This window comes from Dermochelys coriacea, chromosome 21 (assembly GCF_009764565.3).
Source record: "Dermochelys coriacea isolate rDerCor1 chromosome 21, rDerCor1.pri.v4, whole genome shotgun sequence".
NCBI lineage: Eukaryota > Metazoa > Chordata > Testudines > Dermochelyidae > Dermochelys > Dermochelys coriacea.
The window spans coordinates 5807109-5819113 of record NC_050088.1 but is presented as its reverse complement, the minus strand read 5'-3'; the positions used below and the strand labels follow the sequence as shown (position 1 = coordinate 5819113).

The following is a 12005-nucleotide window of genomic DNA, read 5'->3' as shown; positions in this document are numbered from 1 at the left end:
GGGTTCTCATTCCAGCTCTGCCAGTGAAAGTCAGTGTGTGACCTGGGGCAAATCACCTCCCCGCTCGATGCTTTGGTTCGCCCCCTCTAAAAGGAGAAATGCTGACCCTCGGGGGTGTTGGGAGACTTAGTTCATGTGAGTAAAGCACGTTCAGGGTGGAAAGCGCTGATGAGGGCTGAATGGTGTCAGAGATGGCTGTTCCAAAGGAGGTGAATGCTCCTGGGGGCTAGTAGTCGCGAGGGTCTAGCTTTGCTGTCTTACAGTTCGGTGCTGGCAGCCGATGGGGCAGGACCTTGGGGTGATTGCTGAGAGGCCCCTTCTGGGTGCTCCGAGTGTACAATGTGAGACCTAGTAAGATATTGGCCTGTTGCGGGACAGGGTACTCAGGGTAATTGAGTTTCGCAGGTTGCAGAGTCTCACTTTGTTCCTATGTGTACAATTCCTCTAAAAGGAAGAGCTTTCCCACCAAAGAGCACGTGCAAAGTATCGCATTGGATGTCAGATTTCATCTGCCTCATTGGGCTGGATGTCTGGTCTCTGCGGGTGTCCCCACCAAGGGCCAGGACGGGGCGGGTCTGCGGTAGATGTAGCTGGAGCAGGTGCCACCACACACCGAGCCCTCACCACGTGTCCTGTGCTGTGCAGGACAGAGATGTGGCCCTCACCCTGGAGCACTTGTGCTGATAAAGGACAGCAGAGTGCTGCCTAGACTGAACTGAATAGACCAGACCAGGAGGGATGGTGGGTGCAGCACCCAGCAGTCTCCTCGCTCCTCTGTGGGAGGTGGATCGGCACTGCGGTCCCTGGAGAAGATGTGCCTTTAGAGCACGAGTGGGGATTGCAGGCCTGACGCTTGCCCCTTAGGGCCCAGAGCTGGAGAAGGCAGCATGCAAACGCCCACCTGCCTTCCTACAGCTTTATTTTTGACAGGTTTCAGAGTAGCAGCCGTGTTAGTCTGTATTCACAAAAAGAAAAGGAGAACTTGACACCTTAGAGACTAACAAATTTATTAGAGCATAAGCTGAGCTGTAGCTCACGAAAGCTTATGCTCTAATAAATTAGTTAGTCTCTAAGGTGCCACAAGTTCTCCTTTTCTTTATTTTTGAGTCTCTGCCGCCACCTTGTGGAGTGTCACTAATTCAGCTTCAGGGAAGCTATTGACAAACCCCCTCTGCACTGCTGCCCGTTAAACTGTACCACTGCTGCCAGTGTGTGAAAGGGGGACCCTTGAGATTTGTCTGAAAGAGTTTCACTTTCCTTAGGATACGCTTTATCACTGTGTTTGGAATTTGACTCCCTGTGTCTATTCCCGCTCCCAGGGGCGAGTTGCTCCGTAGCATGATCTCAATGGTCTCAAGTTGCAGTGGGGGAGGTTTAGGTTGGATATTAGGAAAAACTATTTCACTAGGAGGGTGGTGAAGCACTGGAAGGGGTTACCTAGGGAGGTGCTGGAATCTCCGTCCTTAGAAGTTTTTAAGGCCCAGCTTGACAAAGCCCTGGCTGGGATGATTTAGTTGGGGATTGGTCCTGCTTTGAGCAGGGGGTTGGACTCGATGACCTCCTGAGGTCTCTTCCAACCCTAATCTTCTATGATTCCTTTCTCCCAGGGTTGGGCATATGTTAAGGGCTGTTATAAAGAGGACAGTGATCAATTGTTGTCTATGTCCACTGAAGGGAGGACAAGCAGTAATTTATACTTAATTTGCAGCAAGGCTGATTTAGGTTGGTTATTAGGAAAAACTTTCCAACTCTATAGAGATAGTTAAGCTCTGGAACAGGCTTCCAAGGGAGATTGTGGCCGTTCCATCGTGGGAGGATTTTAACAGGTGAGGCAAACACCTGTCAGGGATGGTTTAGCTTTACTTGGTCCTGCCTCAGTGCACGGGGCTGCACTTGGTGACTTCTCAAGGGCCCTTCTAGCCCTACAGTTCTATAATTCCATGGTTTTTTCCTCCTTGCTCTTTGATGACAGGTTTACAATTGTTTCTGATCAGTAGAAGGAATTGAGCATCTGGTTCAGATTTGATGCAGCATTGTAATGGGGGTGGGGGTGGTAAATTTTGTACCGTGTGGGGAAAAAACACAAAAAAAGCTTAAGGTGAAAGAGCAGAGAGTAAGTGCAAAGATACAGGAAACTTGGATCTAGTCCCTAACTTTCCCAGAGCTTGGAGGAAACTGGATCCATCCTGTGAAACATCAGCACTGGATCCAAACTTGGTGGGTGGTGTTGTAGTGCTCAGAAGTTCGGAACAGGGTCAGAGGCTCCCTGTGCTCAGCACTGCACAGTGTTAGATGAGGGCTGTGACCTGAGGAGCTTACAATCTAATTGTAACTTCCCAAAAGTTTGAGGGATTTTTAAACCTAAAGTTGTAGTTTGGGGCCACCTCTGATTGAAGGGGGCATTTGTTTCTCTGCTGGGTTTGGCTAGGCAGAGCTGTGTTCTCAAAAGAATAGGGAATGGTAGCAGGACCTGCAAATAGGCTGGTTTTTTTGCTGTTTTACAAAATATATTTTTTGTTTCCTTCCTCTCTGTCTCATCACAATCCTCAGTTCAAATCCATAGAGCCACATGTGAAAGCCGAGGTAGTGTGGATAGTCAGAGGACACTAAAGGCGCTTGATTTTGAGTGCTCTGACTTGAAATGCGAGGGTTTTGGTTGCTCTTCTGAGCTGTGGGCTCGGGTCACATGATCACCACTGGAATTTCCAAGCCCGGGTGTCTTTCATTGGAACAGACAGGCCCCTGTTCATTGAACATGTCTGATGTTCAGGATCAGCTCAGGTAGTCTGTTCATCAGAGTTTTTGGAAGCCAGATATAGGAAGCCATTGTGCATGAATTGGGCTCCTTGACAAGTGTGTGGTGGTTATGGGGAGCCCGCAAGGCAGTAAAAGGAAAGGAAAGCTGATCCAGTGGTTAAAGCACAAGACTGGACGTCTCATCTGGCATTTACATATTGGTAGTGGCAGATTTACAACGGCATGGAATACCCTAAGGGTTTCCTTTGGTGCTTTGTAAAGCTGCCTGTGTGGCTTGGAAATACTTTTGTTTTTAAAGTGCCTGCATTAGCAACTAAACAGGTGCCCTGTCCCTGGAAGCTGAATGCAGGCCCAGCAGTCTGCAAACCCGAAGTGGGTGTTCTAAATAGTCATGTGAATGTGAGCACGACATGCTGTATTCTGGTTTTGTTAATATCACTGTGCTCTCGGGCAGGGCTGCATGAGAAAGTGCTGTGGGAATTTCCCTTCAGACACTTTACTGGTAGAAGCCTCTTCCTTATGTTAACTGTGGCTCACTTATACATTCTCTGTGCAAAGTCACGAGAACAGAAACAAACTGCCAACTTCTTTTCATGGGTAGCAGTCCAGATACCCCAGGTACACAGACCAAGATCTTTGTCCGCTTTGAATGAATAACATGGAGCAGCCCCTCCAGTGTGTACTGTGCATATTTGGTTTCAGAAGTGGAGTGAATTTAAAACTGGCTTCCAAAATCAGTTCAGGAGCTTTAGTTGAACTTGGTAGGACCTGCAGATCTGTATTAAGTGATGTCACTGGGTGAGGTAAAATAAAAATGTGATTTGCAGTGGGGCAAATACAATGCCCCCCTGATGTTTGTAGCAATTGACAGGATTAGTGTTCTTCAGGGTGCAATTTTGACTTAAAACGTAATTTTAAGACATGAATTTCTATTGAGTCCTATAGTGACAGTACATCACATAGTCTTTGAGTTGTTTTATTGCAGCATCATCCAGAGAGAGCCCCCTTATGCAAGGTGCGGTACTTAGATGTTGTGAGAGAGCATCTGTGCCTCAGAGAGGTTACAAATGAAATAGAGAAGACATGCATAGGAAATATGACTCCCAGTTTACAGATAGGAACCTGAGGCACAGAGAGACTAAAGTGATTTGCCTAAAGAGAATTTCAGTGTCAGAGCTAGGAACTGAACCCAGATATGCTGAATCCCTGTCCACAGGACTAATTCTCCTGTGTGTATATGTATGGAATTCAGACCTCAACATTTCTGGTTTTTTTTTTTTTTTGTTTTTTTTTTAAAGCAAGGATTATCCTTAGGGTTGGGGAGGGGCTGTTTCCCCCACCCCCCCATTTTCATAGATTTTGTTGGGATAATAATTACAGAGTTGTTAAGGTGAGGGAGCAGAATTTGTACTGGGCTGGTGCAACTTTTCATGACAATTTTATGTGTGTGTGTGTCTGAGAGAAGAACTTCAGTTCAATGGCTTGACAGGCAGGTTATGATTTGGTCCCTTTTGCTTTTACTGTAAGTCCCTCAAAGCAGGAAACAATGGTTTGCATTGATGTGTGTCAGCTCAGTGAAAAGCGGTACTGTGTCGATGCTCACAATGTGTTCAAATGACAAGGGAGAAACTGGACAGTGTCCCTTTAAGAGAAAAAGAAAGCAGGAAGTCTGAGCAGAAAGAAAGTCTCAGCCTGGACTGCGATCCATCCCTGCCTGTGTGGGGTCCCTGTGGCTGCTTTCAAGTGAAAGCTTCTCCCACACCATGGCTTCCAACTTGGGCACTTAAGGATATATGTATATGTTACTCCTGAGCCAGCTGCTTTCTTCAGGTGAGTGGGAATTTCCTTTCACGTTTGTACAGTCTGTCTTGCAGATGTAAAGAGCTAGATAAATGCTATGGAATATTCCTCTCTTGGAGTGTATGCTGGCTTTGTTACACTGCATTATGCTTACGGTGGTGTATGGAAACCCCTGATGTGCAACCAGGATTACAGATAGTGCCGGTGTGTGTGCGTGCGTTCATTTTTGTAGCATGATATTCTGTTGTAACAATAGTGAAATGCATTGTTATCCTCACTTGCATGTGATACAGTGTGAGACCAGAACAGTGAGAGAGAAATGGATCATGTGCTGGTGACAGCTGCGAAATGAAGTCTTCGGGTGGGGGGTGGGGGATGAGAAACGGAGGGAGGCTAGAGGTGATATCCCCAAGATCAATACATATTCTATGCTGGACTAGAGCAGAACTGGCTTTCTTGTTCGGGGATGTAAATTCTTTGCTGTTAAATCTGGCATGATCTGATAGACTATGTTAATCTTGGCAAGAACATCAGTGGGCTCACTGGCTCTTTTTAGCCACTTATACCTTGAGAACATTTCTGTATTGATATGAGGATTCGCCGAGACACTTCCTCATTTTCTTTTCTGGGTGCTGATCTAAGAGAGCCTGTAGAATTAGATCAGAGGATGCACCAGGCATATTTGTGCCCGCTCCCATGAGTGAGGGACTGGGTTTGTGTCCTTTTTGGTGAGCCACGTTTTAAAGAAGTTGATTTAGTTTGAAGAAGATCCCCATCTCCAATCTTAGGTTTTGTGATCTATTTTTGCCTGGAATTTTAGAGCACATGCCAGGAGAGTGCAGGCCAGAGGGTGCTGCACTGCAGGTGTTCTCCATGCAGCTCGGCAAGCTCGCTTTACCATGGACTTGTAACATTTTGGCTACTCAGGCTCTGGACATCTCCTAAAAACAGAGCTCGAAGGGTGATTTCCAGTTTGGAGAAGCAGGCCATGCACATGGATTGGCTAATAACTGACTACTTCTATTCCAAGGAGAGCGGGGATGCATCAAGCACTTTGCGAATTGTGTGTACATCTTTGCCACTGAATGGGGTGAAGGGCAGCTGCCAGAAAGACAACAGCACTGCATGATGGATGGGGTGTTTGGGGGTGGGAGGAAGCAAGTTTGGCTCACCAGAGCAGGACAGACACCTCTGCAGTGGAACGTGGCAGCCATTTGTCACCAATCAATTCTGCACAACCGCTTTCACCTGTGGGGAGAGTTAGCTGATGAGTAGGGTTGGATGGGTATCCCGCTGGAGCCCTGAGGGCTGCTTGTAAGAAGCATCATGTGCCCATCCGCTTCCCATTCCCCAGGGGGTGGTCACCTGACTTCCAAACTGAGTTGTCCAGCCCCAAATGTGCCTCAGTTCGCATTATCATGTGAGGGGACAGTGTCGAAGGCCAACAGAAGCATGTGTTTGTGCACTCGTCCCTAGAACAACTAGCGGTGGGCACAGGAGACAGAACTGCAGGTGTACGAAATTCAGGAGTGTTTGGACATGGAATTTTGGTTCAGCTCTTTGTCATGCCGGGTTCGGGTGCGAAACTTGGATCTGGATCCCAATTTGGATGCTGAGCTGTCTCCCAGGGTCCCCTCTGCCCACGTGCAATCTCACCCGCCACTCTAGTCTGGGACGTCCCACTGTGGAGTTTGCACAAGCCGATTTCTAATAACCACATGAGCTCGAAGGTTCACTGTAATGAAATGCTGCTGCTGGTAAGTGAGATTTGAATGCTGAGCAGAGACAGCGCTACGTCTGGGAATTTTTTTGCTTTCTGGGCAGGAAACTGAGTGCTTCCTCTTTAACCCGTGGCTGTGAAGCTGGTGTTGCAATCCTATAGGCTTCTGTTCTTGCAGCTGGGAGGTGCCTCTTACCTTGCAACCCTCAGTGCTTAGTATTTTCCTTGCATCAGTCAGTGTTTCGTTACCAGCTTGAGTGGCTTCTGGCTGGGTTTCCCTGCATAAGGTTCCCAGCTCCGTCCTTACCCATCTTTCTCCCATCCTTTTTGAGCTCTGCTTTTAAGCTGTTTGCAGAGGGCTCTTGGTGGCTGCTTTTTAAGGGAGACATAAGGACTCCACTTTATCAAGAAACAGCAGAAGAGTTTTTTGGGGGGGGCAGTGGCCACAGATAGGAGAATGGGTGAGGTGAGGTGGGTCAGTAACCCCTGAATAATGATTTGCTGCTAGAGATGGATTGTTCCTCCTTATGCTGATTGGTATTGTCTGTGCACCACTGACCTCTGCTGGACAGAATCCAAACTCGGCTGTGTGTCAACTCTCATCTCTTCTGCTGACCTCTGATGGAGATTCTCCGACAGCTGCAGTGGCAGCAGGCTGGGCTTTAGCCCATAGGGATCAGACTTCGCTGCCGTGAGGTTCTGTGTTGGTTCAGTGACACCCGTGCAGTAGTAGGTGTGGCTGGCTGTGTTACCATCAGCTTCTTACGGAAACAAATGGGAACTGAACCCTCCAAGCTGTGAGGAGGTTCATCTCCTTGTCCGGGCTGTGTTTGTCTTGGTCCCACCGCTCGTTTCAGGGAGCAGGAAAAGTGGAACAAATGTTGGAACAGCAGGGAGGCATGTGAAAGCACACTGGGGCTGGGCTGTCGGGGTTGTCTGTGTGTGTAAACGGCTCTTTTCCTCACCGACTTGTCTTCTCCTCTCAGCCTCGCAGCTCAGAGGTGAGCTGGCCTCATGCTGAAAATGCAGAGCACACCCAACTACCTCTGGAACACGGACGATGTGCTGGGCCAAGGGGCTACAGCCAGTGTGTACAAAGCCCGCAGCAAGGTGAGTGAGGGGCACAGGATGGGACACCCTGCGGGTGGGAAGCCTGAGCTGATTCAGTTGTTTACGGGCAGTACATGGACCCATGCAGGCTCCAACTCGATTCCTTTCCAGTCTGTCCAACCTGGTGGCTCACCCCGCCCCCCCCCCCCAATGATGTGAGGCCAAACCCTCTCTCAACAACCAACCCTACTCTGATCTTTCGGCTGCCAAGACCTTCCAATCTGTGACATGCTTCCAAACCTTCCCACAAATTCCCAAGTGACGAGCATCCCAGCCGGAGCTACCAAGCCTTCCCATACGTGCTCATGCCACCTGCTGCTCTCAGCTTCCAAACCCTTGGCATGCCCTTCTCATCTCAACTATGCGTAAACGAGTCCTGGGTGGGTGGTTTCTATCACCGTCACTCCGTGCCCTGTTGGTGCCCTGCAGCCATCGCCTCATGCTGCACAGCCTGGCAAGCAAAGCCAGGGTTGATTTTGTGTCTGTACAGCTGATCATCATTTTACAGTCCCTGCACTACTCTCTTCCTCAAGCGAAGACAGCCGGCTACAAAATCATCCAAGGCAGTTGCTTGTTATAACCTGATCCAGGCCAGTTTTCATTCGGAAGGCCATGGTTTTCAAGGGGTAATTTAGACCAAGGATATGGTTGGGTTTTTCAAAATGCCTTGGCTTATCTGTAGTCCCATTCTATCCCCCTGGTAAAAGTCGCTGTGGCCTTGGGGGAAGGGAGAGCTAGGCGAATTCAGAACGTTTCTGAAAATGCCACCCATAATCATTGGAATGTATCGTGCATGAGTTCCAGGATATTAACCCACTGGGATGGGGCCAGATGCTGGTCAGTGTCTCTGCTCTTTGAAGTTTATTCAAAGAGTTTTCTCACTGCTCAGTTCAGAGTAGGGCTTTGGAAGGAGATCCGGTTTAAAGTATGGTTTATAATGTAACCCACTAACTCTCGTGGAGGAAAGACTGGGGGTGATGGTTTCAGGTCTCGCTGGAGTTGTTTTACAGAACTGAATAAACATATCCCATTCAGCACCTGTCACCTGGGCTTCGGGGGCACAGAATGAAGTGCAGTAAGCATCGCTATCCTAGCTTCGCAGTGGGGAGAATGGGTGAACCCCACAAAGAAACACACACATTGCCAGGATCGTTTGCTTTCCAAACTGCAATGTACTAACCATGGCCGAGCTATTCGGTCAGGACAGGAACTGCATGAGGGCGCCAGGCTGGGTATGAAATGGGGAACAGAAGGAGGGAGAGAGTCAAACAACCAGCTACTGTACTGCAGCCTGTAGAGTGTGTTTAAACCCAGGGGTACTTTGGATCTTGTGGGGAGATTTTAAGATGACACAAAGGGGAATTTGATTTTCAATGGGAGCTGGGCATCTCACTTCCCTTTGCCTTTGAAATCCCCCCCCCCCATCCTTTCATTCCCACCTGGAAACTGAGCTGCCTTCTGGCTTCATTTTTATCGTCCCCTCTAGAACAGAACTGTATCCACGCTACAGAGCATGTGTTGTCCACTAACCTGTTTTCCTGGCGGGCTAGCATTCCAGCCGGGGGCTGCTCTCTGAATTTGTCTTGTTCCTTTTCTCCTCCTTGCCCAGAGATCAGGGGAGCTGGTTGCTGTGAAGGTCTTTAATAATGCCAGCTACCTGAGACCACAGGAGGTGCAGATGAGAGAGTTTGAGGTGCTGAGGAAATTAAACCATAAGAACATTGTCAAGCTGTTTGCAGTTGAGGAGACTGTAAGTCTGTCGCTAGCTCTGCAATGGGAAAGGTGGGGGTTGGTGGTAATGCAATGGGACTTGGCTTTTAGCAGCTGTGACAAGGCACCTGTTGCTGGGATGTGCTGCTGCTGCCGAATAACCACAGCTTCTTCCTGTGGCTTTTCTCTACTCACCCTCGACCCTCCCTATTGTTTCAGCTCAAAGCACTTTACAACCATTCACTCGTGACCTCTCCCAGCATCCCTGTGGTGGTGGTCCCCACTGAGGGATGGCGCATTGAATTGGCTTGGCTGAGGCCCCAGGCCAGCTGGTGATGCAGCCAGGAGTAGAACCCAGGTGCCCTGCCGGCACATCTGGTGCTTTAACCACTAGTCTACTCTGATTCCCACGCCCTAGGCAATGGAGCCAAGCGTCCTGGATCACACACTCAAGTGGTTTATTGGTCCATTCCTTCAAGTTCTGGGTGTTGTGTTAATCACAGACTTTGTTTTGGGCAGCAAAGCTCATTTTCCCACCCAACGTACTCTTGCCTGTGCAGTCAGTTGTCTCGTAGGCCGCTTGGACAAGGAAGGGATGCCACCCTTCCGTGGATGGGACAAGGGGTGGGACAGAACAGCCTGCCCCGGGACTCTGTGCATAATGCAGCATCACAGGGTTACTGTTTCTCAGGATGCTGCTCAAGGGATCAGTCTCTCCTTCTGCCTCCCAGACTCAGGGAAACAGCAAGCAGAAGGTGCTGGTGATGGAGTACTGCTCACGTGGGAGCTTGCTGAGCGTATTAGAAGATCCAGAGAACTCCTTTGGCTTGTCCGAGTCAGAGTTCCTCATCGTGTTGCATTGTGTTGGTAAGTCTCAGAGCTACTAGCTTGGGTGTCTGTGGCGGGAAAGGGGGATAAACGGGTGCTTGATGCAGCTAGTGGGGACATGGGATTTGCATTCTGCTGTATATAAGAACAGCCACACTGGGTCAGATCAAAGGTCCATCTAGCTCAGTATCCTGTCTTCTGGCAGTGGCCAGTGCCAGGTGCCCCAGAGGGAATGCACAGAACAGGTGATCATCAAGCAATCCCATCCCCTGTTGCCCATTCCCAGCTTCTGGCAAACAGCGGCTAGGGGCACCATCCCTGCCCATCCTGGCTAATAGCCATTGATGGACCGATCCTCCAGGAACTGATCTAGTTCTTTTCTGAACCCTGGCCTTCACAACATCCTCTGGCAAGGAGTTCACAGGTTGACTGTGTGTTGTGCGAAGAAACACTTCCTTTGCCTTGTTTTAAACCTGCTGCCTCTTCATTTCATTTGGCGACCCCTAGTTCTTGTGTTATGAGCAAGGAGACAATAACACGTCCTTATCTATTTTCTCCATGCCCGTCATGATTTTATCATGTCCCCCCTTAGTCGTCTCTTTTTCCGAGCTGAAAAGTCCCAATCTTATTAATCTCTCCTCGTACCCAGCTTCTCATTAAATCTGTGGTTCTGTAAAGATGTGGATGGGGGCAAAAACTAACTTAGTGCATGTCTGGAGGTGCATTGTACAAAGCAGTGTGAATGGTGGAGAGTGAAGGCCTTTGTCTGCCGAACACACAGAGAGTGTGGTCCCTCCACCAGATGTGCACTTCCCCTACCCACTTGTCCTCTGCTGAGGCCAGCTGTGACTGTTAGTCAGTTCCCTTAAGACCTGAGACTGCCAAATTCAGGCCACCAAATGGTAAGTGCTGTCAGTCACTACTGACCCAGGCTGGATTTGAACCAGTGACTTGGCAGGTGAAAGACTCCATACCCTGGAACCGAGCCCCTGTACTGTCCCCTTTCCCACCCTGAGAAGGCTGTTTGATGAGTGGGCATCTCCAAGAACTTAGGGCAGCAAGACTCTAGGTGCTGCAAAGCTCTCGGTCCCTGTAGCAAGTCCACCCTGAGCATGTCACGCTGCGTTTCTCCATCGGGGTGCTTGGATTTCGAGGATGCCCTCGGCATCCTGAGGGAGCTGAGAAACTTAACTGTGCAAATGAACAGGCAGGTAGGTTGTGCCTACGTTATCACATGTCTGAGATGGTACGGTTTGCCTGTGCGTGCTTCCCCTCTTTAGAATGGGCCTCGTGCTCGTGACTTTTCTCTGTTTATCCCAAGTTCATGTTGGCTTCACCGGGTCTGAAAGCTGAACCCAGGGCCATCTGCCTCCCTCAATTCTAGTCCACACTGCTGCTTGTTAGCCAAGCCAGCTCAGAGAAGCTGCGGCCATTCTAAGCAGTCTCTCACTTCCCCATCGTGCTCATAGTGGCCGGCATGAACCACCTTCGTGAGAACAGCATTGTTCATAGAGACATCAAACCAGGAAACATCATGCGGCTGGTGGGGGAAGATGGGCAGAGCATCTATAAGCTCACGGATTTTGGGGCCGCTCGAGAGCTGGACGATGACGAGAAGTTTGTGTCTGTCTACGGGACAGAGGAATATCTTGTGAGTAAAGCAAAATGGCAGTTTCTTAACGAGGAAGAGTTCAGGAAGGAAGGGTTACTTTTCTCAGCATATGTGGAACGGTAAAAGCTTGGGCTGTTGCTATGCTTAGTGTATAACAACAATACTTAGCTCTGCTATAGCACTCTGCGTAGGTAGATCTCAGTGTTTTACATAGGAGCTCACTATCGTTATCCCCATTTTACCGATGGAGAAACTGAGTCACGGGGTGGGGGTGGGAGATGTGACTTGCCCAGGATCATCCAGAAGGTCAGTGACAGAGCTTGGGACGAGATCCTAGGTCTCCAGTCTCAGTCCGTTTCTCTGTCCACTTAGAATGGTGGACGTCCTCTCTGTCTCCAAGCGTTTCATTCATTGAGACTCATTTGCTTGAACTTCACTTTCTATGACCAAGGTTTTTGAAGGTCACTG

General features: G+C 49.1%; 1 protein-coding gene across 5 annotated transcripts in view; it reads left to right on the top strand.

Moving 5' to 3' along the window:
- IKBKE (inhibitor of nuclear factor kappa B kinase subunit epsilon) overlaps positions 1-12005 on the top strand; it is a 40293-nt gene that overhangs the window by 2864 nt on the left and 25424 nt on the right. Inside the window, exons 1-5 of one of the 5 annotated variants that reach the window (XM_038379529.2) lie at positions 3518-4587; positions 7264-7387; positions 8997-9137; positions 9829-9964; positions 11395-11576. In XM_038379529.2, coding sequence (XP_038235457.1) covers positions 7292-7387; positions 8997-9137; positions 9829-9964; positions 11395-11576 — 555 coding nt within the window. In that variant the 5' untranslated portion in view covers positions 3518-4587; positions 7264-7291. Of the gene's footprint in view, positions 1-3517; positions 4588-6432; positions 7011-7263; positions 7388-8996; positions 9138-9828; positions 9965-11394; positions 11577-12005 lie in introns of those variants that run through there. The other 4 variants (XM_038379533.2, XR_006276560.1, XM_038379530.2 and 1 more) reach the window with 4 other exon arrangements.